General features: G+C 56.5%; 3 protein-coding genes across 9 annotated transcripts; 1 reads left to right on the forward strand and 2 right to left on the reverse strand.

Moving 5' to 3' along the window:
* Positions 1-662: 662 nt before the first annotated feature.
* Positions 663-6,585, reverse strand: RCCD1 (RCC1 domain containing 1). Of its 4 annotated transcripts, XR_002136201.2 has the most exons (9): positions 5,836-6,403; positions 4,415-4,677; positions 3,932-4,328; positions 3,662-3,783; positions 2,994-3,092; positions 2,486-2,656; positions 1,914-1,943; positions 1,161-1,375; positions 663-1,049 (listed from the first exon to the last, which is right to left on the reverse strand). XR_002136201.2 is itself a non-coding variant. In XM_074318148.1 (8 exons), exons 2-8 carry the CDS (start codon positions 4,587-4,589, stop codon positions 1,224-1,226), a joined length of 1,146 nt encoding a protein of 381 aa, XP_074174249.1. In that variant the 5' UTR covers positions 4,590-4,677; positions 6,447-6,585; the 3' UTR covers positions 663-1,223. The 4 variants fall into 4 exon arrangements, 3 of the variants coding, with proteins under 3 accessions (XP_074174249.1, XP_019571672.2, XP_019571673.2); XM_074318148.1 differs by lacking the exon at positions 5,836-6,403 and adding an exon at positions 6,447-6,585 and having other exon boundaries at positions 663-1,375; XM_019716113.2 differs by having other exon boundaries at positions 663-1,375.
* A 125-nt stretch (positions 6,586-6,710) lies between these two features.
* Positions 6,711-20,279, reverse strand: UNC45A (unc-45 myosin chaperone A). 3 transcript variants are annotated; one of them, XM_019716096.2, is made up of 23 exons: positions 20,032-20,279; positions 19,736-19,917; positions 19,542-19,654; positions 18,711-18,789; positions 18,344-18,505; positions 18,076-18,112; positions 17,619-17,794; positions 15,807-15,899; positions 15,242-15,409; positions 13,907-14,075; positions 13,445-13,615; positions 12,627-12,798; positions 11,793-12,093; positions 10,947-11,041; positions 10,564-10,705; positions 10,077-10,217; positions 9,751-9,878; positions 9,500-9,566; positions 8,950-9,063; positions 8,600-8,715; positions 7,745-7,862; positions 7,499-7,654; positions 6,711-7,346 (listed from the first exon to the last, which is right to left on the reverse strand). In XM_019716096.2, exons 4-23 carry the CDS (start codon positions 18,714-18,716, stop codon positions 7,089-7,091), a joined length of 2,790 nt encoding a protein of 929 aa, XP_019571655.2. In that variant the 5' UTR covers positions 18,717-18,789; positions 19,542-19,654; positions 19,736-19,917; positions 20,032-20,279; the 3' UTR covers positions 6,711-7,088. The 3 variants fall into 3 exon arrangements, with proteins under 3 accessions (XP_019571655.2, XP_074174240.1, XP_074174242.1); XM_074318139.1 differs by having other exon boundaries at positions 18,711-19,117; XM_074318141.1 differs by having other exon boundaries at positions 17,619-17,937; positions 18,711-19,654.
* Positions 20,243-21,887, forward strand: HDDC3 (HD domain containing 3). Of its 2 annotated transcripts, none has more exons than XM_019716104.2 (4): positions 20,243-20,429; positions 20,718-20,773; positions 20,886-21,126; positions 21,412-21,887. In XM_019716104.2, the coding sequence occupies exons 1-4, from the start codon at positions 20,318-20,320 to the stop codon at positions 21,540-21,542; spliced, it is 540 nt and encodes a 179-aa protein (XP_019571663.1). In that variant the 5' UTR covers positions 20,243-20,317; the 3' UTR covers positions 21,543-21,887. The 2 variants fall into 2 exon arrangements, with proteins under 2 accessions (XP_019571663.1, XP_019571662.1); XM_019716103.2 differs by having other exon boundaries at positions 21,686-21,887.
* The last annotated feature ends 1,484 nt before the right edge of the window (positions 21,888-23,371 follow it).

The following is a 23,371-nucleotide window of genomic DNA, read 5'->3' on the forward strand; positions in this document are numbered from 1 at the left end:
GAACATTTGTGCACTGTTGGTGGGAATGTAAAATGGAACAACTGCTATGGGAAACAGTATGTAGGCTCCTCAAAAAATTAAAAATTAAAGTATGACATGACCCATCAATTCCACTTGTGGGTATACACCCAAAGAATTGAAAACAGGGTCTCAAGAAGATCCCTGCACGCCCATGTTCACAGTAGCATTATTCACATTTGCGAAGACATGGAAGTAACCCAGTGCCCATCAGGTGAGTGGGTAAGCAAAATGTGGTGTATACATACAGTGGAATATTCTACAGGCCTAAAAAGGAAGGACATCCCTACACCTGCTACAGCATGGGTGAATCTTGAGAACATTATGCTACATGAAATAAGCCAGACACAGAAAGGTAAATACGGTATCATTGCACTTACATGATGTACTTAGAATAGTGAAACTCGTAAGAAAAGGCATAGTGGTGGCTGCCAGGGGTAGGGGCGAGGCAAGCACGGGGCGCTCCTGCCTAGTAGGTATAACAGGTCTAGAGCTGCACATGCACAAGATGAGAAGAATCATTGGGATGGATGTACAGAAGGAACGTACTGAACACCCCTGAACTGTGCAGTTAAAAATGCTTAGATGGTACATTTTTTATGTGTATTTTATCAAAACAGAGAAGAAAATGACCATCAACAAAAGAACATCTAATTGAGGTATATTCATGCAACAGAACACCCTAGAACAACGAGTGACCCGCAGGGCACTACGCAGATGGGTTGTGCAGTGCCCACTGAGCAAACAAGACACAAAAGAGCGTATGCAGAATGATTCCATTTGCCTCAAGTCCAAAAGCGGATAAACTAAACTGTACTGTGTAAGGATGCCTACAAGTGGGATACAATTCTAAGAGAAAATAGGTACATGGCTAAGGAAAGGGGCCCTCCAGTGGTGCCCAATCTTGGCACTATGTCCAAATCACCTGGGCTGGGTGGGCATGTGGGAGCTTTAAAACCTCCTGCTGTCCAGGCTCCGCACTGAGGTTGATTTCATTGTCTGTGATGGTCTCCAAAGCTCTGTGGGTGTTCCTAACGTGAGGACAAAGTAGAAGGTGAGGCCAGAAGGCTGTGATGGGGAGGGCACATGTGGGGCCTTTGCGGTGCTGGCAGTGGTTTCCCTTGACCTGGGTGGGAACTTACAGGTATGAGCTCTGTAACTTTTTATTATACTGCACACGTATTTTAGGCCCTCATCTGTATATGTCAGCTCTTCTCTTTCTCCACGGCATACACGTAGGTGTTCCAGGGCCCACAGCTCACAGCCGTTACTTGGAGTTGCTTATCTACAAAGTATTCCACACGGCAGGGTCGATCCCAGCTGCTCACGTCCTTGTGGCCGAGCTGTCCGTATTTACCTGCAGTGAAACGAGACCTTTGGCTATCCATTCCACTGCGCTCGGGGCTTCTCCCCTCCAAGAAGGAAAACCAGCCCATCGACCCAGATGCTGGGCACCCCAGATGCTGGGCACCCCCCTGAATTCAGGAGCCCAGCGTCATAGCCTTCAGGTCAGGCAAAGCCCGGGGGTCTGCAAGAGGCGGAGCCACCAGTCCCCCCAGGCCGGGTGCCCCTCCCGGTTCCCTGCTCCTAAGCCCAGATGCTCAGAGGATGGAGTTTCCTTTTCTCTTTTTCTCCACCCAGTACCAGATCAAAATATGTTTCATAAATGCTGGCTAAACACTCCCTTGAGAAGAAAGGTTCTCAGAAAGGTCAACGGGAAGTACGGATATCATCTGACCTCCTGAGTGTGCCTGGGTCTGTTCTAGGGAAGGGAATACACAGCTCTTCAGGCCCGGTCCTCCCATGTGTCAGTATGGTCCTTGTCACTTACCCTCCACTCCCACATCTTTTCTCCTCTTGGTTTAAGCATCACAAAAATCAAAGCCTTTACTTACCCCAGCCCCACGTGTACAGCTCTCCCGTTCCTGCAACGAAAAGGACAGTAAAGGGCTGTCACCACTGCTCTTTGACAAGGCATCTGTCTAGCCTGGCTTGCACACTGTAAATTGTCATGACGTTTGCTTGGCATAGCACGGCAGTCCCTCTCTCTCTAACAACTGTCTGATTATATCTGGGCTGGAAAGGATCCAGACTGAACAAGTTTACCTTCCTATATGTCAAGTGCTCTGCCTGCATCTGTCACTGAGTGCAGGACTCTCAGAAGCTGGGCTGGGCAGGCCCTGCAGTCAGATGAAAAGGCCGGCCGGGGACAAATCTGCCTGTGCACAGAGGCTGCCTGCCTCCAGAAGAAAGAACCTTTGGGGCCTGACAGGCTGGGAGCCACTGTTGGAGCCAGGTGGAGGTTGGGGCTCTATTTGCTGAGTGAGGCAGCTACTCATTGCATATCAAAGACACTGAAAATAGTAGTGTTTCAGGTGGCCACAGCCTTCTCTGCAGGCAGAAGCTAGAGAGCGGGGTGGAGTGACTTCCTGCTCCATCCTGAACCAGCCCACCCAGCTCCACTCACTTGTCACCACTGCTGTGTGCCGGGATCCACAGCTGGCCTTGATTGCATCTGAGCCCAGGGGCAGATCCAGTAAAGCTGGGAAGGGCTGGACGGCTATAAAGGCGGCAGGGGCTCCAGTCTCAGCCGCAGCGGTTCCCTTCACTTCAGAACCATCTTCATTCAGTCCAGTGGCTTCAGAGAAGGAATGACGACGGTAACGATGGCTAAGCGTTACTGAACGTTCGTCTAAACCTTTTTTGTACATTAACTCAGTGACTACAACAGCTCTATGAAGTACGTTATTCTCTCGCTCCAAAGCTGATCTCACAACCCCTCCCTTCCCAGGAAGTGCTGGAGGGGACACAGGTATGGACAGTGCAGTGTGACAGTGGCATGAGCCTGAGAGCCTCCCTCCCATGAGAGGCTCAAAGTCCTGCAGTGTGTCCTGGGGTCCCAAGGGTGTCACATGCTTCTAAGCACTGTAGTCAGGAGTGACAAAAACGTGTGCAAGTCAAGAGCTGAGGCTCACCTTCCCCCGCGACTGTCTTCCCGTCCTCCGCCAGGCTCCTGGTGGGCAGGGCCAGCTGCCCAGATTCATTCCAGCCCCAGATATAAATGTCCCCAGTCTCTGAAAGAGAGGAAAGGGGACCCGTTAAACAGACTGTGAGCCTCCCCCGCCTTGAATTCCTCCAAACCCCCTACACCTCACTAGCTCCCCGGAGTCAAGTGAGGCCTGCCCTGCCCAAGTTAGTGCTCCAGGGAGAGGGCCTCCCTCAGGATCCAGCAGTGTCCTTGTCTTAACCGGTCCCCTTCCCCCTAAAGTGCCTTCAGGTCACCCTTTTTTCCAAAGGAAGTCTCTTGCTGGACCTTCCTCTCCATTTTCACTTTTTTCCTTTGTTCCTAAATTGTCCCCTCCCCTATCCTACCAGACATGCACACACTTCAGAAATGTGTCCCTAGAAGTTCTCCCATGGTCTCCCCTTCCTTCAGCCCCACCCCCTGCAGGTCCTGGGGAAGGCCTCTTCCTGGAGCTCCCCCCTCCCCTGCCTCCACACACTACAGTTTGTTGGAGCAACAACCCTAATGCTAAAAATTCACTAACAATAGTAGCTAATTATTATCAAGACACTGGAACAGGAAGAAGGAGGGTTTGGAGCCCACAAGACCCCGATGTCTGGAGATGCGCTAGTCACTCACCGCTCACACACACAGAGTGCCAGCCACCGGCGGCCACCTCAGCCATGGGCAGGCCCTGCAGCGCCTCCAACAGCCTGGGCTCCAGCTCTGCCTCCAGAGTCCCGTGGCCCAGCTGTCCATGCCTGAGCAAGGGAACCCCTAGTCAGCTCCAGTCACATCAAGGGGTCTCCCTGCCCTTCCTCCAGCAGTCACACTCACCTACCCTCACTTGCTCACCTCCCACCCCTGCATAAAGCTCAACCGGCCTGCACCTGGTCTCGCCCCACTCACCTGCCTCCGCCCCAGGAGTACACACGGCCCACGTCGTCCAGCAGCAACGAGTGCTCGGCACCCAGCTCCAGCCGGCGCGCCCGCAGCTCCAGGGCCAGAGGCCGGTAGAGGGGCGGCCGCGGGCTCACGTAGGCGCGGGCGCAGGGCAGCAGGGGCAGCGTCTGGTTATGGGTCTCACCGCCCGGTCCGTCTTCCCGCTCGGCCTCCAGCACCACGGTCTGGGCCCAGAGGGGCTCCCCGCGTAGCGCCGAGCTGGGCGCCCAGGCCTGCAGCTCAGCCCCGGGCCCAGGCCCCCGACCGTCCCGCAGCAGTACGAGGAGGGCCTCCGAGGCCCACGCGTCCCGGCAGCCGTCCGCGGCGCCGCTCGTGGAGCCCGACAGCTGCACCTGGCCCGCACCTGTACGAGTACGAGCGGAGAGTGGCCTGAGCACGGGGCGTGACAGGAGAGCGGGGGCGGGGCCGGGCCCTGAGAGGGTCACTCACGGCTCAGGAAGGCGGTGTAGCTCCAGCTCGCGCTCACGCGCCAGATGTCGGCGTCCACTTGCGGCGCGCGCACCGGCTCGGGGCTGTGGACCTGGCGCGCGCAGCCCGAACCCAGCGCCTGGCCGAAGCCGCAGAAGCCGAAGCCGAACCAGGCCCCTGGGCGCGCCTCCGACATGCCCTCAGCGCCTCTGCTGGGTGGAGGCGGGACGGGAAGGCGGGGAGATCCTCGCAGACAGCCCGATCCGACAGCGCAGCGGCCTGATCTGTAAGACGGGGAAAGTGCCACCCTCCTAACCACAGAGCCAGATGACATCCGCCCTTTCGCTGAGAGGGAGCCTGGGCTAAAGTCCTACCAGATTTAGGAGGGTTCTGAGCTGTCTAGAGTGGGGCCTGTTCCCTGTCCTCCCTTCTGATTCAGGCACGCTCAGGCTCACAAAGTGGGCAGGAAAGATTTTCAGGCCTCGCCCTCAGGCTTTGGACTAGGACCTGAGCCCCTTGAGCTCCACATTCCTAGTGTCAGGCACATTATCCCATGGGAACTTGGGAACTAGAATTGTCCCCATGTGACAGTAAGAGAAAGTAACCCTTACACAATCTCACAGTTTAGAATCCAGAGGGGCAGAGGGCTAAACTCCAGGTCCACCCTCTGAGTCCAACTCAGTTTCTTTGGTTTTACAAAGGGAGTAGGAGAGGGAGATGTTTGCACCTATCGTGTGGAAGTGTTCGGAATAGATGCAAATAAAGGGTTCAAGGGCTGGCACACACCGAGATGAGCACACGGTATTAGCTTATTCAATCCAGTACTTAGAGCTGATAAAAGTGACCATGGATTCTTAACTGTTTTTCTGAGACCTATATAAACACAGGCTCAACTGAAGCCCATCTAGTCATTTATTCGTTACACCAGCATTTACTGATCTCTTACGAGGGGCGATGAGGAAGGCTGTCTGCCCTGAGGAGCTCACGCACCCTCGAGAGACACACGGTCTAGTGACTGACAAGAGCCACGCCCCCTTCTCAGTACTGCACGGTCGGCTCTATCAGAATTTCATAAGCATTTTCAAGCCTTTACACTCACATCTTGGGTCTCTCTTTATACCAAAGCTCTTTAACTCCGCCCCAGCTCCCAACCCTTTCGGTGTCCAATCCCAATCACCGGGGGCCTCTGACCTTAGTCTCGATCCTGTGCCCTCGGCCCCTCAGGCAGCAACTTCCGAGCGGCAGTACCGAGGGTGGAAAGAATGGCCGCCCAGGAAGGGGTTGCCAGCCCAGGACCCGGCTGACAGAAGCCAGGGGAAAAAGTCGGAAGGTCCGCGCCCTGGCCGAGGCGCCCACTGGCTGTGGCAGCCACCCCCGGGCCAATAGCCGGCGAGTGCGGTGGCGTCACAATTCCCAGCTGCCAGCCTCACGTCAGTGCTCACCTTGGTGACAACTGTGCCTGCTGCGGCCCGTCCCAAGCTCCGTGGAGCCTATTCCGAGGCCTATGCCGGGCCACTGCGGCCTGGGACGCGAAGAAGATGAACCCTCGTGTGGGCGTGGGGCCGGGACTGAGGCGGACCAGAAGGTCCCGCCCCCGCACAACCCGGGAGGCGCGGGGTCCGTATTAGAAGCACTTAGGGGACACTCCTAAAGAGCCGACAAAGGGTTGGCCAGTAGTGACCCTGCAGACCCGAGCACCTCACCACCCCGAGTCTCTCTACCTCACACTCGCAAAACTGCAGCCCGACCGGAAGCAGCCGTACGAGGCAGGCGCCGCGGCGGGCCTTAACTCCCATTGGCTGGCGACCTGTCATTTAACCCCTGTTGAACCAATGAGCTTTAGCTGGGCTGTGCCCGCAGAGCGGAAGCAGGCAGGCGTGGAAGCCCGACTGGGCTTTGCTCCTCCTACCAGCTCAGACACGAGTTTCTCGCGGGCTTTTTCCCTGAGAGTCCATACCCGGGCTACATACCCACCCAGAACCCGAGCACTGCCTGAGTGGAGGTCACTGAGAATTCTCAATACAAAGACGAGTGTTGAAGGGCCAGTATTTACCCTAAACTCAGCGTTCAAGCTTAACCCTTGAGCCTCCAACACGATTACACAGCTCAGTGGGCCAGGGTGGGGGATCCGTGGGATTCCTTCCGTAGAAGTGGCTCCGCTGTGCACTTGACCCCGCCCAGTTTCTGCTGCAGAGACTGGCTCACAGTCAGCTCTCCCTGCCACGGACGGGGCACACATTTGAGTTCCACACTTTTTTTTTAAGGAGGGCGCAGTTCACAGTGCTCCATGCGGGGATGGGACGGGCAACCTTGGTGGTGAGTTCCACACACTTTTATTAGAGGGTCGGGGCAGTCCTGCTAGCAGGCTTGGGTGATGCTCGTCATCGCTGGTGAGGCTGCTTCGTGTGCCCTTCCCGATGCCGGAACCCACAGGCTGAGTTAGGCTGTGCCTGCCCCACTCCCAGCTGTCTACAGTAGTACAGGAGAAGCCCTGTGGCATGAGGCTGGAGGCAGTGCTGGCAGAGCAGGGCGGTGATGAATGTGACCATGAATGTGACCTCTGACTCAGGACAGGACATCACAGGGCAACTGGGGAGGAGAGACCAGAGTGCTCAGCATCCCAGCCCCTACCAGCCAAAGCTGCATGTCCTCGTTCCCTGTGCTGCAACAGGCAGCGTGTGCGTGAGACAGCCCCTCACTCTCCATCCTGGTTGGGTTTGATGAGCCCATATTCCACTGCTTTCCCCAGGCAAGCCGCGGCCACCCTTGTGACAGGGTCCTCCTTGCCCTTCGCCAGCACTGACAGGATCTCCAGCATCTCGCTCTCCATCAGGGTGCTGGCGATCTCTCGTGAGGCCTCCACCATGTTCAACACCACCACAGCACCCCGGTGCTGCAGCTCCTGGTTGGGGCTCAGAAGCAGAGCCTGCAGGATCTCCAGCCAGTGTGTGGTCTGCAAGAAACAGGGTAGTGTGACCCCCTGAGCAAGAGGAGTCATGAACCCTGGCAGGGGGCACACCAGCCCCCCTGGGACTTGGCCCCTCAACCGCCACCATGTTGGGGATTCCAGGACACTTCCCCTCCCCGCAGAGGAGAGGCGCTGACCACTTGGGGGATGCGGCTACACAGCGAGGGCCGCATGGAGGTGAGCATGGCCAGGCCCCCGGCGGCCGCCCGCCGCAGCAGCTCGTCGTCCTCCCCACTGTACAGCACCAGCAGCTTCAGCCGGTCGTTGCCCTCAGCTTCAAAGAGGTCCTGTACCTGTGGCCAGACAAGAGGGGACCAAGTCAGCTGGGCCAAGCCCACCCGGGGTGCGGGCGCGTGCGCAGGCTGGCCGGGCCCAGCCCTCACCTCCTTGCTCATGGCCAAGTTGCACATGCACTCCGTGGCTGCCCGGCGGATCATCTCATGCTCCTCGAACATGTAGCCCTCAACCATGGGCACAGCCTTCTCCTTCAGGATCTTCTGCCTGCGGAGCCCAGGGTGGGAGGGTCAGCATCACGGGGACCTCTGCATCCCAGAGACCACACCCGTGTCCCCATCAGTCCAGCCCTGGGCAATGCCCGACGACCGCCCTGCACCACGTGTGCACTGCGGCGGTTTCCAGCATGGGGCCAAAAATGCTCTAAACTAGGAGTCGGGAGACGAGAGTGCTGGGGACCCTGACCCAGCTCTCAGGCTACCTGACTTCATCCTCCCCACGGCCCCAAGGTGAAGGTGCAGGTGTGTTTATCATGACTACCTGGCAGACCAGGAACCCAAGTCTGCGTAGAGAGTAATGTAGCCAAGTTCACAATCAGTAATAAGAGCTAATACGTACTGATTGGGAGCCAGGGAGCCAGGCACCTTCGTACTAAGTGCTTTTTCACGCATTTTCTCATTTAATTCTCCTCACCACTATGCCATGAGGTAGGTACTATAACCATCCCATTTCAGATGGGGAAACTGAGGCATGGAACTGCTAAGTAATTTCTTCAAGGTTACACACTAGTAACCAGAGAAACCAGGACTCGAACCCAGGCAGTCTGACTCCAGAGCCTGTGCTGTTACCGCCCAGTGCCTCGTCCTCAGGGAACCTTCTCCTCCCCTGTATGACACAGTGGACTCACAGTGACGCTCAGGTACAGCAATGAGTGAAGAGTGCTTTCCAAACTGAAAAGCACTGTACTGGGGATAATCTCCAGCCCACGTCCCAAGGAGCCTTACCGGAGCCTCTCATTGATCCCCGCCAGGTTCGTTAAAGCCATGAGCGCCTCGAAGTTCTGCAGGCCTGAGCAGTTGAGGTGCAACAGGGAGACAAGGGGCCGGACCACCTCATAGATCTGCGATACGCACCCCACCTGTTAGGGCTACTCGCTCCAGCCCCCACTGACCCGACCGACCCTGCAGGTGGTGGTCCACCCCAAGAGAAGGGTGCCCTCCCCATTTTGGGGCTCAACAAAGCTGCCAGTTCCTGTCGGTCCTAAGGAGGAGCCACAGCCCAGGTCAGAGGCCATCAGGGCCCAGTGAGGGAGCCGGTGGAGGAGAGGCCAGGGCTGGGGCAGGAAGACACGCACCCGCTCTCCAGGGAAGGTCATCTCTGGGTTGGAGGTGATGGTGAGCTTGGCGAGAGCCTGGGCTGCCTTTGTCTGCCCCACGTCAGTGCCTTCCAGGGCCAGCGGGAGCAGAGCCTGTAGGGAGAAGCCCTGCAGTGTCCAAGATGTGCTCGGGAGCACAAGGCCCAAGTGGTCAGACCCTGATGCCCTGACTGTGCCGCCCTCACCTTTCTCCTCCTCACGCCCCAGGCTTGCCGATACCCCCTGCTCAGACCCTCGTCACCTCTCTGAGATCGCCCATTAAGCCACGCAAACACTTCCTGAAATACATTTAAAGACTAGACGTGGACTGTGCCAGGCGCTGGGGCCATGGGGGTCAGTGACACACAGAAAGGAAGAGAACTCAGGACCTCAGCACACGACGTGCCCGCCCTCATCAGCATCACTCACTCAGCAGGAGCATATCCCTGCTGACCGTTAAATAGGCTTTTCCACATCTAATACCAACATCTGGCATAGCGACCACTAACTCATGTTTTATAGACCACAAGGAAGGAGTCCATTAGCTCACCTTGCCCCCTCCCTGAGCAACCACTGTGCCGCGGTCCTCTGCCTCCTCCACCAAAGCCAGGAAAACCCTGCGGGGAGAAGGCGGTGGTGGTGGTGGGAGTGGGCCCAGGGCTCTGGCAGCAGATGCTCGACTTCTGGGCTCAGGAAAGGAAGGCAGCCAAGCAGTGGCCCCCGCTCCGAGAGGCCCACAGCACCAGGACGGCTCCCTCTGCAGTGACGGCAGCAGCCTGCAGGCTTGCGAGGCGGGCTCACCTGGACAGCAACTCTCTGCAGGAATTTGTCAGCATGGGACTGTCGGTCTTCACCATGCACGTCATGGCCGACACCACGCCCGCCGCCAGAAGCTTCTTCACCCGAGCCCGCACGAAACTCGGTTTGTCCTGGGGAAGGAGGCAGCTTAGCAGAGGGGCCTCAGTCGAACAGACAGGGAAAGGGGACCCTCCTCACAGCACAAATTGATGAACACGAAAACAAGGAAAAGACCCACTTAGAAGGAAGGCTCATCTGCTGTGGGTACCCCAGACCCACAGGTCCCAACGCTGCAGAGGCCCCCAAACCCGCTCGAGCGGCTCCCTTACCTTGGGGTGCTGCTCAGGCACGTGCTGCTTGGCATACTTAGCCAGCTCCACCATCTTGGGGTCGGGCTCCTCACAGTCGTAGCTGTTCGTGCAGTTCACCAGTGCCGAGGCCACCGCAAAGAGCACTGCCCTCTCCTCGGACTGCCAGGAGCAGGGGGACAGTGAGTGGGCCATCCCGGGGCACAGCAGCACTGGGGTCAGTGCTGCCCAGGCCCCCAATTCTACCCTCGGCTGAACCACTTGGGCACCAGGATGGGTCTGGGACGTCCACAGGCTCCAGTCTGGCCCCAGACTTTGGGAGCTCACACACTTGACCTCCCCAAGTCCTCCAGAGATTGTCCTTCCGACACGGCTGGTGTGGGCCAGTATGCCCACGCCACAGAGGCCACTCAGGCTGCCAGCCCTCCCTCCCTCCCCGGGGCCACGCAAGCCTGCTGAGCTGTAATCCCAGACGGTGTCCCCAGAGGCCTGCAGAAGCAGGAGGTACCCGGCTGAGCTGGAACAGAGCGTTCAGGGCGGCCTCGTCCTCCACAAACTCCTCCTTCACGTCTGCGTCAAAGGTGAGGTAGGCCAGGCCCTCCACCGCCCAGCGCCGGGTGCTGGCGTCAATGTGCTCATTGCACAGCCACCTGGGGACACGCAGGGCAGTGGGAGGCCGTCATGTGGGGGTGAGGGGGCAAACCGGGACCGAGGGGGCAACACCAAAGCTTGGGTACACCCTCCACACAGGGAAGCAGGTCACATGGCAGGACCAGGAGGGCCTGCCTGGTGGAGAGGAGGGCCGTGAGGAGACCCCACCCTCCACGCAGACCCTCCTCTGCTGGGGTCCAGCTGACAGGTAGGGAGCCACAGCAACGCCAAATGACTCACTTGCGACACTGCTTGGCCAGTTTGAGAGTGGAGCCTTCGGCAAACTGCTTCATGCTAAAGTCAGTCCCTCCGGCCGAGCCGAGCTTACAGAGTCCCTGGAAGAAGAGGCAAGAGCCAGCTGTTGGCCTTGGGGGATGGACGCAGAGCTGGGCTCCTGCACACCTGGCGTCGGCTCCCTCCCTGGCACTCTGCCACGCTCTCTGGAGGCTACGCACCCCTGCCAGGCTACCACCTAGAGCATTTCACAGCAAAATGATCTACTGGGGTGAGAGGTTGACACACTGGCCACTGTGCTGTCCGTCCTGATCTGTCCTGGGATTTGCTCTGTTCCTGTCCATGTCATACAAAAAAAAAGTGCTTTACTGGTGGAGATAAGACGTGTGTGGGGAGAAGACAGGTACCTCAGCCAAGGCCAAGATCCTTATGGGATGTAGAAACCCAGGACGAAGTGCCCCAAGGTGCACGGCTGCCGTGGGCTCATGGAGGCCAGACAGACCCCAACCACCAGCTCCTGGGGCCCCCTGCAGGCCCAGCCTCTCCGCCCTTCTGACCAGCCTGGCCCAGCCAGCCCTCCAGACTCTATCACCCGCCCCGCAGCTTCCCCGCTGTCTCCAGGGGCAGCACGTGCTGCCTGCACTGTCAGGTGTCCCGCAGAGACGTCTGAGGCTCACCTCTCTGACTCGACCCAGAGCCCTCTGGGAGGAGCAGCCGGGGCCCGTGCCTCCGGCCTGGACAAGGCCCTGCACTCCCACACTTCCTCCGAGTGTGCTGTCCCCGCAGCCTGACACCAGCCAGCGGGCACCCCCACGTGGCGGCCTGCCTGCCCGGCCCAGCCCCCCATCTCACCACCAGCGCCCGGATGCGGATGCTGTCCTTCTCGCTGCGCTTGTACAGGTCCTTGAGCAGCGAGACGCCGTTGGCAGTGATGAACGAGGCCCGCTTGGCCTTGCCGGCCGCGTGGATCAGGGCCTCCACTGCCACCAGCTGCTCTTCCTCCCGCTCAGACGCGCACAGAGCGATCACGCTCTCCATGACGCCACTCAGCTCCAGGGCCCGGTTGCCGGCGTCACATGGGCCCTGCAGGAGGCAGGACACCGTCTGGATGGCCCGCAGCTTCCCGGCCATCCCTTGGTCCTCAAACCAGCTCCTGGGGGGCACAGAGTGACAGCTGTCACACCAAGGCCGTATCTCCTTTCCCCTCCACTGGCCAGGCATCTGCACTACTTGGGAAGAACAGCAAGAAAAGCCACCAGCGGGAGGACGAGGCCGTCCCCCAAGACAGCACTTCCTTCTCTAGGCTTCCATGCCAGCCTTCCTGGAAGACACACCACTTTCACACACCACCCTGTTCATCTCCTTTCCTGTACTTATTATTTAGATCTAAAATTATTCTGCTCATTCCATAATTTGTCATCGCCCAGCTGTAAGCTCCTTAAGGTATGGCTGTCACATCGCACTGCTGGGTCAGAAGAGACATAGGAAGTGCTCAGTAAACACAGTAGGTGCTTGATGGCCTCCGTGGCATTACAGAGAACTGATCTGAGAAAGAAGGTCCCTGGGAAGGTCACTGTGGATCAAGAGGTAGAGGCCTTGGGAGCACTCTGGCCCTGCTGGCCCTCCCCAAGGAAGCAGAGCTCTGGCCGGCACCCCTGGCAGTGGGCGATGGGATGACCCGCTTACTTGATGTAGTTTTCGCACAGTCGGTGGAAATTCTCCCTCTCGGCATCACACTTCAGGTCATCGAAGAGCTTGCTGAGGAGAATGGAGGCGCTCATGCGGCTGTTTGCCGTCACCGTGAGCTCCCCAGGAGGCTCCAGCACCGAGCCCCCCACCTCCAGAATCCTTTTCAAACCTGGAAAGACACCCTCTTTAGAAGCAGGACACTAACCCAACAGGCAAAGGGAAGAGGTCTCTGGGAGACGCGCAGCAAAGCAGGTGGACAAGGCTGGAGGGTGCAGATGGCCGCAGTGGGGACGAGGCCGCGGGGGGGACGAGGCCGCGGAGGGGACGAGGCCGCGGGGGGGCCAAATGCTCTGGGGCTTTGAGGTTCCTCATGTGTAAAACTAATGGGAAAATCAGTCACACCTCCCAGGTTCACTGAGGTAACAAAGGAAGGTGAGCACCCAATAGACGTGCTCATGCAGAGACTCTTGCCAAGCTTCCTTATTTATCTTTCAGGGGAAAAGAGCAGTATGAATTTAGATATTAAACTTGAATATTTTTTCTTGAGTACAGAAGTAATACCCGCTCGCTGAAAAAAAGCTTCAGATACAGAGAGCTGACCCAGGCTCCCGTTAACCTGTTCACTGTGTGTGCATGTGTCCCTGTTCACGGCTAAGGGCCTAACTCTGAGTAACTAAGGGGCAGGCCACAGGTACACGTCAGTGCAGGCACATGGCTGGGTGCAACCACCCCTGGGGATAAGCAGGCCCAGCCACCCGAGCAAGATGCCACACATACCCCCAGGCTCCTTCTATTTCTAAAGCAGTATCACCTACCTTGGTCAATGACCCAGAGAGTGAGGCTGTTGTTGGGGTCCTTAAGAGACTTCCGGGGCACCATTTTAATCAGGAGGGTCAAGGCGTTGTCTCGGCCTTGGCCCGAGACCCCCACCTCAGTCAGTAGCTCCAAGAGGTTACTGATGAGGACCTTCAGCTCCCGGGTGGGATCTGGCAACAAGAAGACATTAGTGGGTTCCACAGTGGCCCAGGCATGTGACCTTTGAACTTCCCCAAGAGACCAGGGAGACACAGGGAGGGCGACCTGGATGCTGGGCTCTGGGCTGGGCTCCAGCCTTCACTGAACCCTGGCTGCTGAGACTCTAGAGTAAAACACTGTCACCGAGCCGTATTCCTGAAAAACCTGTACCGGCAAGCCTGAGCCCGAAAGACCTGGCTGGCTCAGCCCTTTCCCCTCCATGACAGCAACACCCAATGGCCCACAGTCCTGCTTCCGCTCACCCACGATGATGGCGCCTTCTTTGCCTCGGAAGCCTTTCTTGACGCCTTCCTTGAGGGCCTCAAACATCACCTGCAGCAGGTGGCAGGCAGCCAGGGACACAGCCTGGTTTTCCACGCCCAGGATGGAGACGACCCGCCGAGTTCCCAGCACACTCAGGGTCGCCACTGTCTGGGTGGGAGAGAGGTGGGCAGAGCCCCCAGCTGGTGAGGAGCGGCCACAGAGACCCCTAACTGTGGGTTGTGAGTGTGGCCAGGGCAGACAACCTTTGCAGGGAAGGAGCAGCTCCAAGGGAAGACAGTGTGGCCTGCCTGAGGCTATGACCGGGGGAATGCCTACATTATTTTGTTGGACAGCAAATATTCCAGAAGGAGCCGCCACTACCTCCCCTCCCCTGTCCTCGGCTCCCGTCAGAGAAGACCATGGCCCTGAGAGCAGCCATTCTGGCTCCTGTCTCCCCAGGAAGGAGACACACAAGCCTAGACAAAGCCCTACCAGGCCGAGGACACCTGGTCCCTCCCCAGTGCCACCCCTGAGGGGTGTGGACATGCATGGAACGGACCACAGGCCTCGCCGCCCCCTTTCTAAGCTGGAAGCCCCTGCAGGTCACATGGGAGAGGGCAGCAAGGCTGAAGGAGGTCAACGGCATCCACACAGGTTTACCATCTTAGTCGCGGAGACCCAGAAGTATAGTCTGCGTTAAGCGCATTCACAGATTTCACAGTTCCACCCCGGACCTGGGAACTGTGGGTTCCTCTCACAGCAAGCAAGGCCCAAGTCCCTGTCCCCTGGGTCCAGCCAGCTCAGGAAGCGCTGGGCTGCGGACTTCTCCACACGGCCAGGGCAGGGCTGTTCTCACAGACGTGTGTGTGTTGGACACCCACGTCTAAGCTGACAGTCATTTCAGACTCAAGCCATTCATATCTGGTCACTGTCTTGACAGTAAACACGCTGTGGGCCATCACTGACCATGTCACTCACCATGAGGATCCCCCACACTCCGGGGAAATGCACATCAGATTGTCAGGGAAAGACAGGTGCCCTGCTCTTAGCACCAAGCTTGCTTTGACCACACGGACAGTGAGTGAGTCAGTGACCAGGGGTGTTCGTGAGCAGCTGCAGGAAAGCAAGTGCTCAGGTATCAGTGGGTGGCTTTGCTCTTTCCTGGCCCCAGTTTGTCCCAAATCATGTTTGAGCCTAAATTTTAAATTTTTCATTTCCCTACATGTCTCTTTGTACGCTGCCTTAAGGGATTTTTTTTGGAATAAGATGAGGGTGGACGGGTGGATGGATGGACAGATGGACGGACTGAAGCAGTAACTACACCCTTCACCTACCCGTGATTGGTGCTCAGAGCAAATGCCGACCAGCGTGCGCAGAGCCGCCAGCATCAGGTCCGTCTCTCCCGTGTCCAGCAGGCGTTGCAAGAGCTGCACCCCATTGCTCCGGAAGATCTTCTCAGCTCCAGCTCCCTCCCGGGCCAGCACCACCAGGTTCTGAGAAGCCTATGTCAAAGGACACACGTGGAACATGGGCATGGCATGGAGCACAGGCCCAGGCAGGCAGAGGCCCTGCTCTCTGGCCCTCACGGATTCCACTCAACAGCTGAGTGACCTTGGCCACAAATTGAATCTCTCTAAACTTCAGTGTCTTCCTCTGTAAGGAGAGGGAAGAGCCTGCTCTCAGCGTGGGGTCCTGAGTCCCTGGCAGAGCCTGAAGGGCAGGGACAGTGCCTGAGTCCCCTCTGTACATCCACCTCCTGCACAGGGCCTGGCCGACACGGCGCTCAGTGCACACTGGTTCCCTCTCCCGGGCTCACTCAGGCCCCAGACCCTCTGAGCCCCTGCCCGGACTCTGTGACCCAGGAGTGCAGCTCTCCCTCGCTCAGCCCAGGCCCCATACCTTCTGCTTTTTCTCAGTGCCTTTCTCTTGTGGGTCCAACAGGATCTGAAACATCTGTTCCACTTTGGCATCCGTCGAGGACATGTAGCGCACCTGTGACAAACCGACAAAGCACGGAAGGAATCACCTCTCTCAGCCAGAGACAACACAGCCCCTCTTTGTCCTCTCCGGCTCCTCCTGGGGCACGGCTCCTATCCCTGGGTGGCACCGCAAGGATGTCTGGGCTTACGGCTGGCACCAAGTTACCTCGGGCAGGAACAGACTCGCTCGACAGCTTCTCTTGAACTTCCCATGGCTATTTTCCTCTCTGAGTAACTTCCCGCTTGGGCAGCAGGGGCGGCACCCATGCTGAGGGCAGTGCCATTCAGAAGGGGAGGCATCCTGTTAGCCACAAGGCTACCCACTCCCATCTATGTTGTGACAGCATGGATGCAGCACCATCTGTGGCACTGAACTCAGCATTTATACTTCCAGCAAGGGAGCCAGCGCTTCAGGGGCAGTTGCTAATACTCCGTTTAAGTCAAGCATTCTCTTTCTGATAGTTCAAAAAAAATAATCTGAATGAACAAGATCACCCAGGCCCTCTACTACCCCCCAGTCCTGGGCATGGATGGTGGCACAACCCTAGCATGTATGCTGTGCCCCCCTCCTCCTCTTGCATGGCAGGCATGACTAATCAGTCACAGCACAGTCTCTTGCCAGGCCCAGATGACCTGCTTCCTTATCCTTCTTAATATAGGGCTCCAGGCAGACCCTGCTAATCAAATAGACCTGACAGTGAGAGGAACACAATTTGCCTTCCCAGGTCTCAACCTTTCAATAAGGTATTCACCATCGTATTTCTTGCTTCCATTATGTCAGCACCTTAACACTAAATTATCTGGTTAACTTAAGTTTGGCTATAGTTCATGATAGTCTTTAGAATCTTTCACCTTACGTTAATTTTTAAATATACGTGCCACACAAACAATGCTTGATTTAAAAATTAACAGAAGTCAAGTCTCCTTTAAAAAGCACCCCCGCCATCCCATTCCTTTCCCCAGGGGTCATCATTTTGATGTGTATCATTTAAATTATTTTTCTTCATATTTACATACCCAAGGGTACTCAAACAGAAAAATATGGTATTGTTTTGTGTGCGTGTGCAGGGGATCGTTTTAACATAAATGATATTATGCTATACGTGTTATTGTATATTTTGCTTTTTTTCATTTAACAAGTATCAGCTTTCCATGTCTATACATGTGGACGTACCCACTTTTGATCACAACATACGATTCTGTAGTAAGAACATCACCCAGTTGATTAAGCCATTCCCCTACGCTGAGCATTTAGGCAAGTTCAAGTTTTTCATTAAGACTAACAAGGCCGAAATAAACATACGCACTCCTGCTCGTGGACCCGGGCAAAGAGAGACAAGTAAACATACTGGATCACAGGATATGCTCATTTAGAATTTTAAGAAATGTGCTCAAGTACTCTCCCAAGGAGCTGTACCGACTTATACCCTTTCCAACAGCCATGAGCGGGCCCATGTCCCCCTATCTCACCACTTAAGTGTCTGCCTCCTTCCTTCTAGAAAAGTGTATAAACTTTAAATGTTTATCAAACACACCCAGAAGAAACAGCACTTTGCTGTTATTTTAGTTTGCTTTGCTTACCCGCTGGCAAGGCTGAGCATCACTCTACAAGCTCATGTAGCATCAGTACCTCCTCTCTGCAGAACTGTGCTTACACCTGTGACCCAGGTCCCTTTCCCAGTGTCCCTCTACCACCAGTCAGCGCCATGCTCTCTCTCAGTCACTCACATACCTTCTCCTGAATTTGGCCCCCGATGTTGCGCAGCGCCTCCTGGAAAACTTTGTTCTTGGGCTCCAGGCTCACACATCTCTGCAGGTCAAGGACAGCCTGGTCGAGGCGGCCCAGCTTCTCTAGGGCCTGGCTCCGCCGGTAAAGTGCTTTGACATCCCCACCGTCCTTTTCAATGGCTGAGCACAAACGGGAACTCTGTCAGCACCCATGAGGCCACCGTCTCCAGGCAAGAGCAGGAGGGAAAGATCTTGAGGGCCAGAGGAAGGTGGGGGGATGGAGGTGGGGCTCAGTACTTCAGCCTCAGAAAAGGTGAGGGGAGCTGCAGAAAAGGAAATGCCCGAGAAAGTGGGAAAGAAAGAAGGCAGATGTGTTTCAGGGGCGAAAGGAGGAGAATGTGAGGTCCAAGACTCTGCCCTCCACAGAAGCCCCACAGCTCCACACAGGGCACGTTCCCTACCTTTGGATGCCTCGGTTTCTGCTTTGTCGTAATCTTCCTGTAAGAGGTAAAACAAGAGCCTAAGAGACTGCTCATCTCCTTTTCTGGGCGGTAACAGGGCAGCAGGTTGTTCTCCAGTCACCCGGTCCCCCACTACCTGAAGGCCCAAAAGAAATCCAAGAGGTGTGGGTGGCCTAGGAAGGTGAATGTCCGGCCAAGGCCCATATAGCAGCAAGATGGGCAAACCCGGACCTGCAAAGGCCTGGGGAAGAGCTGCCGGCCCCCTTACCAGCTTGAGGTGGCAGGCGGCCCGGTTCCGGTGCAGAATGGCCTGGTCCTGAGGCGTCGCGCCCAGACCAAGGGCCTGCGTGTAGGCCGTCAGGGCGCCCTCGTAGTCCCCACATTTGAAAAGCTCGTTGCCATCCTTCCGCAGCTGCTCCACTGAGCTGGCCTGTGGAGGGACGGGGTGGAGACGTCTGAGGTGGGCTCAGGGCAGAGCCCGGGAACTGGGGAGAGGAGGCTGGAGGTCGGGGACGAGCCCCATAGAGGGCTAAGACTCGGGGAGGAGGCGGCCAGGGAATGCTCAGAGCAGGTGCGAAGTGGTGATGGCGTGGGGGGATAGCGGGCTGGGGTTCGGGGGTCCCTGGATCACTCACTGTCATCGCGGAGGACGACCTAGGCCAGCACAGGCGCAGTCTCTGGGGCCGGGCGCGTCCAGGCTTCGGAATCCGCCGTCTGCTGCCCCGCCCCAGTCCTGCGTCAGGGTCAAGGCGTGCGCGCGCCTACAAGGGGCGGGGCGCCGGCAGGGGGCGGGGCGCCGGCAAGGGGCGGGGCGCCGGCAAGGGGCGGGGCGCCGGCCGGCTCCGCAGGCGCAGAGAAGGAACGGGAGCACTTCGTGTTTGCGCTGAGACCTGCTGGGGGCGCGCGGCGGAGGCCCACGGCGCCCGTCCCCCCCCCCCCCCCCCCCAGGCCCCGACCGCGGCAGAAGTGCACGACGTCTACAGTTACCAGGGCCGCGAGCAGCAGGCTGTATAGGCCCAGCGCTAGGAGCAGGCCCGGGCCCCTATGGGAAAGGGCGCCGTATCAGGATGCTGGCTCTCTCTAACCCAGAGGTGTAGCCTCTGGGTTACAGGGCCCCTCCGCAGATAAATGCATAATTGGTAAACACAAATTCAGGGGGCTCACAGGCACCCTGAAGCCATCCATGCACAGATTCAGGATTGGAAACCCTGACTATAATGTGTGTAATCCACGAACTACAAGATCCTCTCAGTCTTGACCCCTGCCCACAACACACGCATGGCTCCGCTTTCACAGCCTCCTTCTTCACAGAATTGTTTCTAATCTTGTGTTGAACTGATTTTATTTGAGGTCTGTCTCCCCACTAGTCTGTAAGCTACAAACCTTCCAACCCGGAATTTAGGAACAGCCCCAAATCCTGGAACTCCAGGGAAGTGCTCCCGTAGCTCTGGGGTTGGAGTTCTCACCTGAGGACCGGCGAGACGGAAGCTTGGATAGGTTGACCTGGTGCAGAGTCTCAAATTCAGCCCGAGTGCAGCAGGAGCCCCTTGCCACCGACCAGCCAAAGCACAAAAGCTACCTGTGTGATTGGCGTTTACTTACCAATTTGTCGACCCCATGTCACAGAAAAAACTCTTCTAGGATCTCCAGGTCCTCTTACCCCTCATACTTCATAGCTGCCATCCCCTGAGACAAGGAATTTCTCCAGCAGGCCAGCAGCAGTGTTAAGCGTTGTTCCAGTGCCTTAGCTGAGGCCTGACAACTTTATGCTCCCAGAACAGCAGTGGTGACACACATCACCCCAGGGCCCACAGCAGGTGCCTAAGCTTTGAAGCAGGAACACTATGGCACAAAAAAGAAATGCAAATTTTGTCCCAGCACCTGAGAGCAAAGAAGACAGTTCCTGCCCCTGTGCCTTGCTGCCGGACTCAGCACACTGTGAGGCCAATGTCTTACCTCTTCTCTGTCCTCCTCCTTCCCTCAGACTGTAGGCTCTCAGAGAGCCAGGTCATGTTCTTCTTGCGCCCCCAGCAGAGTGCACTGAACCAGGGGCCGCGCTGCTGAGGGTAGCCCCACACACAGTTGCTCTCTCTCACCAGGATGGCATCCCCAAGCACCTATCGGTGCGAGACGCCACAATCTCCGGGCCTCCGCGGCGCCAGGGGGCGCTGTGGACGCTCCAGCTGGGCTTCTGGGGGCTCTCCGGACTCTCAGGACAGCAGACGCCCGCCCCACCTGCGCGATGGGCTCTGAGGCGGCGCAACTGCTAGAAGCTGCCGACTTCGCGGCTCGCAAGCACCGACGGCAGCGGCGGATGGACCCCGAAGGGACCCCGTACATCAACCACCCCATCGGTGGGTGCACCGCCCGAGAAGCAACCGCAGCGGCGTCTAGGGGGTGGGGACCGGGAAGGGAGGGCGGAGGGCGTGCACTTCATTGAGCACCTACTCTGTGCCAAGCTTTGCGCCAGGTGCTGTTGGTGTTTAAACCTCAAACGACCCGGAGCTGTGGGCATGACTGTTCCCTGTGTATGGTTGACACCCAAAGAGAGTAAAGGACTTGCCCAAGGTCACCAGCTACAAAATCTACAACATGCTGCCCTGGGACCCCCTCCGGTCTGACTTCCTCCTTTGCCCCGTCAGGTGTTGCTCGGATCCTGACCCACGAGGCGGGAATCACTGACGTCGTGGTGTTACAGGTAACTTTCCTCCTCCTCTGCCAGGAGGCTGGGGAAGGGGGATCCTGGGCCCCATCCAGCTCTGGGCACCCTTCGGCTGGCGTCACAGGGCTGAGTGGAAGCCTGTTTCTAGGCAGCCCTGCTCCATGACACAGTGGAGGACACAGACACCACCCTTGACGAGGTGGAGCAGTACTTTGGGGCCCAAGTCCGGCGTCTGGTGGAGGAAGTAACAGATGATAAGACTCTGCCCAAGATGGAGAGAAAGCGGCTGCAGGTGGAGCAGGCACCTCACAGCAGCCCAGGGGCCAAGCTGGTGAAGCTCGCAGACAAGCTGTACAATCTGAGGGACCTGAATCGCTGCACCCCAGAGGGTAGGCTCCTCCACCTGCTCTGAGGGAAAGGGGGGGGGGGGTTCTGCTTATGGAGGCACAGGTTGGTCAGTTCCCCTGAAAGAAACCTGGGTGTTCTTGTTAAAGCCTCCAAACTAATCCTAGTAGATCACTCTGATCTATAACTGGGTCAAAGGGAAGTTTTTGTGACAAATCATACCATCAAGAAGTCGTCTCATGGCCCTGCACCAAGCCCTCCAGGAAGCTGGCAAAATCCTGAGCTGTCCTAGACGTCCCGTGAGCAGTTCTCTGTCCATTCAAATGCAGGATGGTCCGAACACCGAGTCCAGGAATACTTCGAGTGGGCGGCGCAGGTGGTGAAGGGGCTTCAGGGAACAAACCAGCAGCTGGAAGAGGCTCTAAAGCAGCTGTTTAAGGAGCGGGGGCTGACACTCTGAGCAGTGCTTGGAGCCATCAAGTGGCAGACTCCAGCCTTGCCCAGGCCAGAGGAGTCCTGCTCCAGCCTTTCACTGCCTCCCAAGCTCGTCTCTGGTTCGCTCAGCCTAGTAGTCAAAAATACTTGTCTTTTCTCACTCTGAAGGTCTCCTGCCAACTAAGCTGAGCTCTGGATTGTGGGAGACAGATGCACCCCATCCACTTCTAATGCATTCACTGCCCATCAAGGCCTCCAGTCAGTTTGCCATTTTGCATAGTGGAATCTCTGGCTTCTCAGCGACATGAGCTTATATAACCACTGGTTTATAGTCGCTATGGAAAATAAAGCATGTTGGGTAAAGGTTTAAGTTGCTGCTTCTCCTCCAGCGTCTGGAGTGGGGAACCGGTAGGTGGGATACCTGCCCTGCCCCCTGAAACAGGTCCCTCAGGTTAAGGACCTCAACCCCTCTGAGCCTGGCTTCCTTATCACCGAGAAAGGTTGTGTAATTCTCACGGTTAGATTACTTGACGTGCCTGATGGAGCCTGACACATAGGTGCTCAAAACGTGGTAGTCTTGTTAAGAACTTGGACCGGGTTACAGATGTATTGGAAAGCAGTGCCACCGCCTTACTGGCAGCTCCAGCTGAGCATGGGAGAGACCCCAGCAGCACCATGCTATGGCCGGTGGGGGACTGCTAGTCCCTTACAGTGCAGGTCGCACCCCACTAAGGATCTCAGTCCTATCATCTTGTGGGTTCCTTTGGTTGCTAAGCGACAGGAACTTCCGGGAGCCTCCGGAAGTGGCCCTGGGCCCCGCCCACGGAGCCGAGTAGGGGGCGGGGTGTGGGAGAGGCGACGCTGCTTTGCCAGGCATCTGCGTGGAGGGTCACCAGCTGATGGGTGTTTTGGTCGCTGGTGAGCCAGAAAGGCTTATTAGCCCTTTGAACAGAGTACGTCTGGGGGACAGGGAAATTGCTAGTTCAAAGCCGCTTCGTTCTGTACCACGATGGTTATTCACCCAAAGGCCCTAAGTGCAATTTCTGCAGGAAGAGGCGAAAGGCACCAAAAAGATGACTCCAAGAAAACGCGTTTCAGGACAGTCCCGTATATACGGATAAACAAACTTCAGAGTAATCCTCTAAAGGCAGACCAGGGTGTATGGTACATTTTTGAGAATTTTGGTTTCTGGTTTTTTTTTTAATTAGTTTTTCAGGGGGTGGGGTTACAGGATTTCAAAAAAACTTTCTTCTTAAAATATTTACCAAAGTTTTGAAATCTGTCTGAAGTTAAGTGGTTTAAAATTTAAGTTTCAAGACATTTAACAAACATTAACCCCTTCCGTACCTTTGGGATGAATAAGGATTGTCACAAGGTGCTTGATGTTTTACAAACCTCATCTGTTCTTTGTAATAACCAGATGAGATGGGCAAGGTAGGGATTATTTTCATTCTACAGAGTAGAAAGCAGCAGCTGGGAGAGGTGGGAAGACTTGTTAATGATCAAATAGATGGAATAGTGACAGAATCAGGACGAGGATCCCTCTTTGCCATGCTGCTGGGCCTTTTAACCAGGGAAGAGTGAGCACAATTGAGGTCACTAACCACACAGGACATAGTAAAGACCACGTCTGAAGGGGCCAGTGGATTTGGATTATTAGTCTGAGGCCTCCTTAGATAACCTGTTTGAGCCAATACAGAAAGTATGTTTTTTAAAATTCACAATTTTTTTTAAACAATCAGAAACTTACAGAAAAGTTGAAAGTACAGGATGTTACTTTTTTTCCTGAACCACTTGAGATTAACTTACTGACCTGATGCCCTCACCCCTAACTAAATACTTCAGTATTTTAAC

Source organism: Rhinolophus sinicus, linkage group LG13 (assembly GCF_036562045.2).
Source record: "Rhinolophus sinicus isolate RSC01 linkage group LG13, ASM3656204v1, whole genome shotgun sequence".
Lineage (NCBI taxonomy): Eukaryota > Metazoa > Chordata > Mammalia > Chiroptera > Rhinolophidae > Rhinolophus > Rhinolophus sinicus.

Coding starts and splice junctions, on each gene's coding strand:
- HDDC3 (XM_019716103.2), top strand. CDS start 20,318: ATGGGCTCTGAGGCGGCGCAACTGCTAGAAGCTGCCGACTTCGCGGCT. Junction 20,774..20,885: donor CTGACGTCGTGGTGTTACAG/GTAACTTTCCTC, acceptor GCCTGTTTCTAG/GCAGCCCTGCTCCATGACAC. Junction 21,127..21,685: donor GAATCGCTGCACCCCAGAGG/GTAGGCTCCTCC, acceptor CTCACTCTGAAG/GTCTCCTGCCAACTAAGCTG.
- UNC45A (XM_019716096.2), bottom strand. Junction 18,113..18,343: donor CCGCCTGCCACCTCAAGCTG/GTAAGGGGGCCG, acceptor TACCTCTTACAG/GAAGATTACGACAAAGCAGA. Junction 13,616..13,906: donor AGAAGGCGCCATCATCGTGG/GTGAGCGGAAGC, acceptor TCTTGTTGCCAG/ATCCCACCCGGGAGCTGAAG.
- RCCD1 (XM_074318148.1), bottom strand. CDS start 4,589: ATGTCGGAGGCGCGCCCAGGGGCCTGGTTCGGCTTCGGCTTCTGCGGC. Junction 4,329..4,414: donor CTACACCGCCTTCCTGAGCC/GTGAGTGACCCT, acceptor GTACTCGTACAG/GTGCGGGCCAGGTGCAGCTG. Junction 1,376..1,913: donor GCTGTACACGTGGGGCTGGG/GTAAGTAAAGGC, acceptor GTTTCACTGCAG/GTAAATACGGACAGCTCGGC.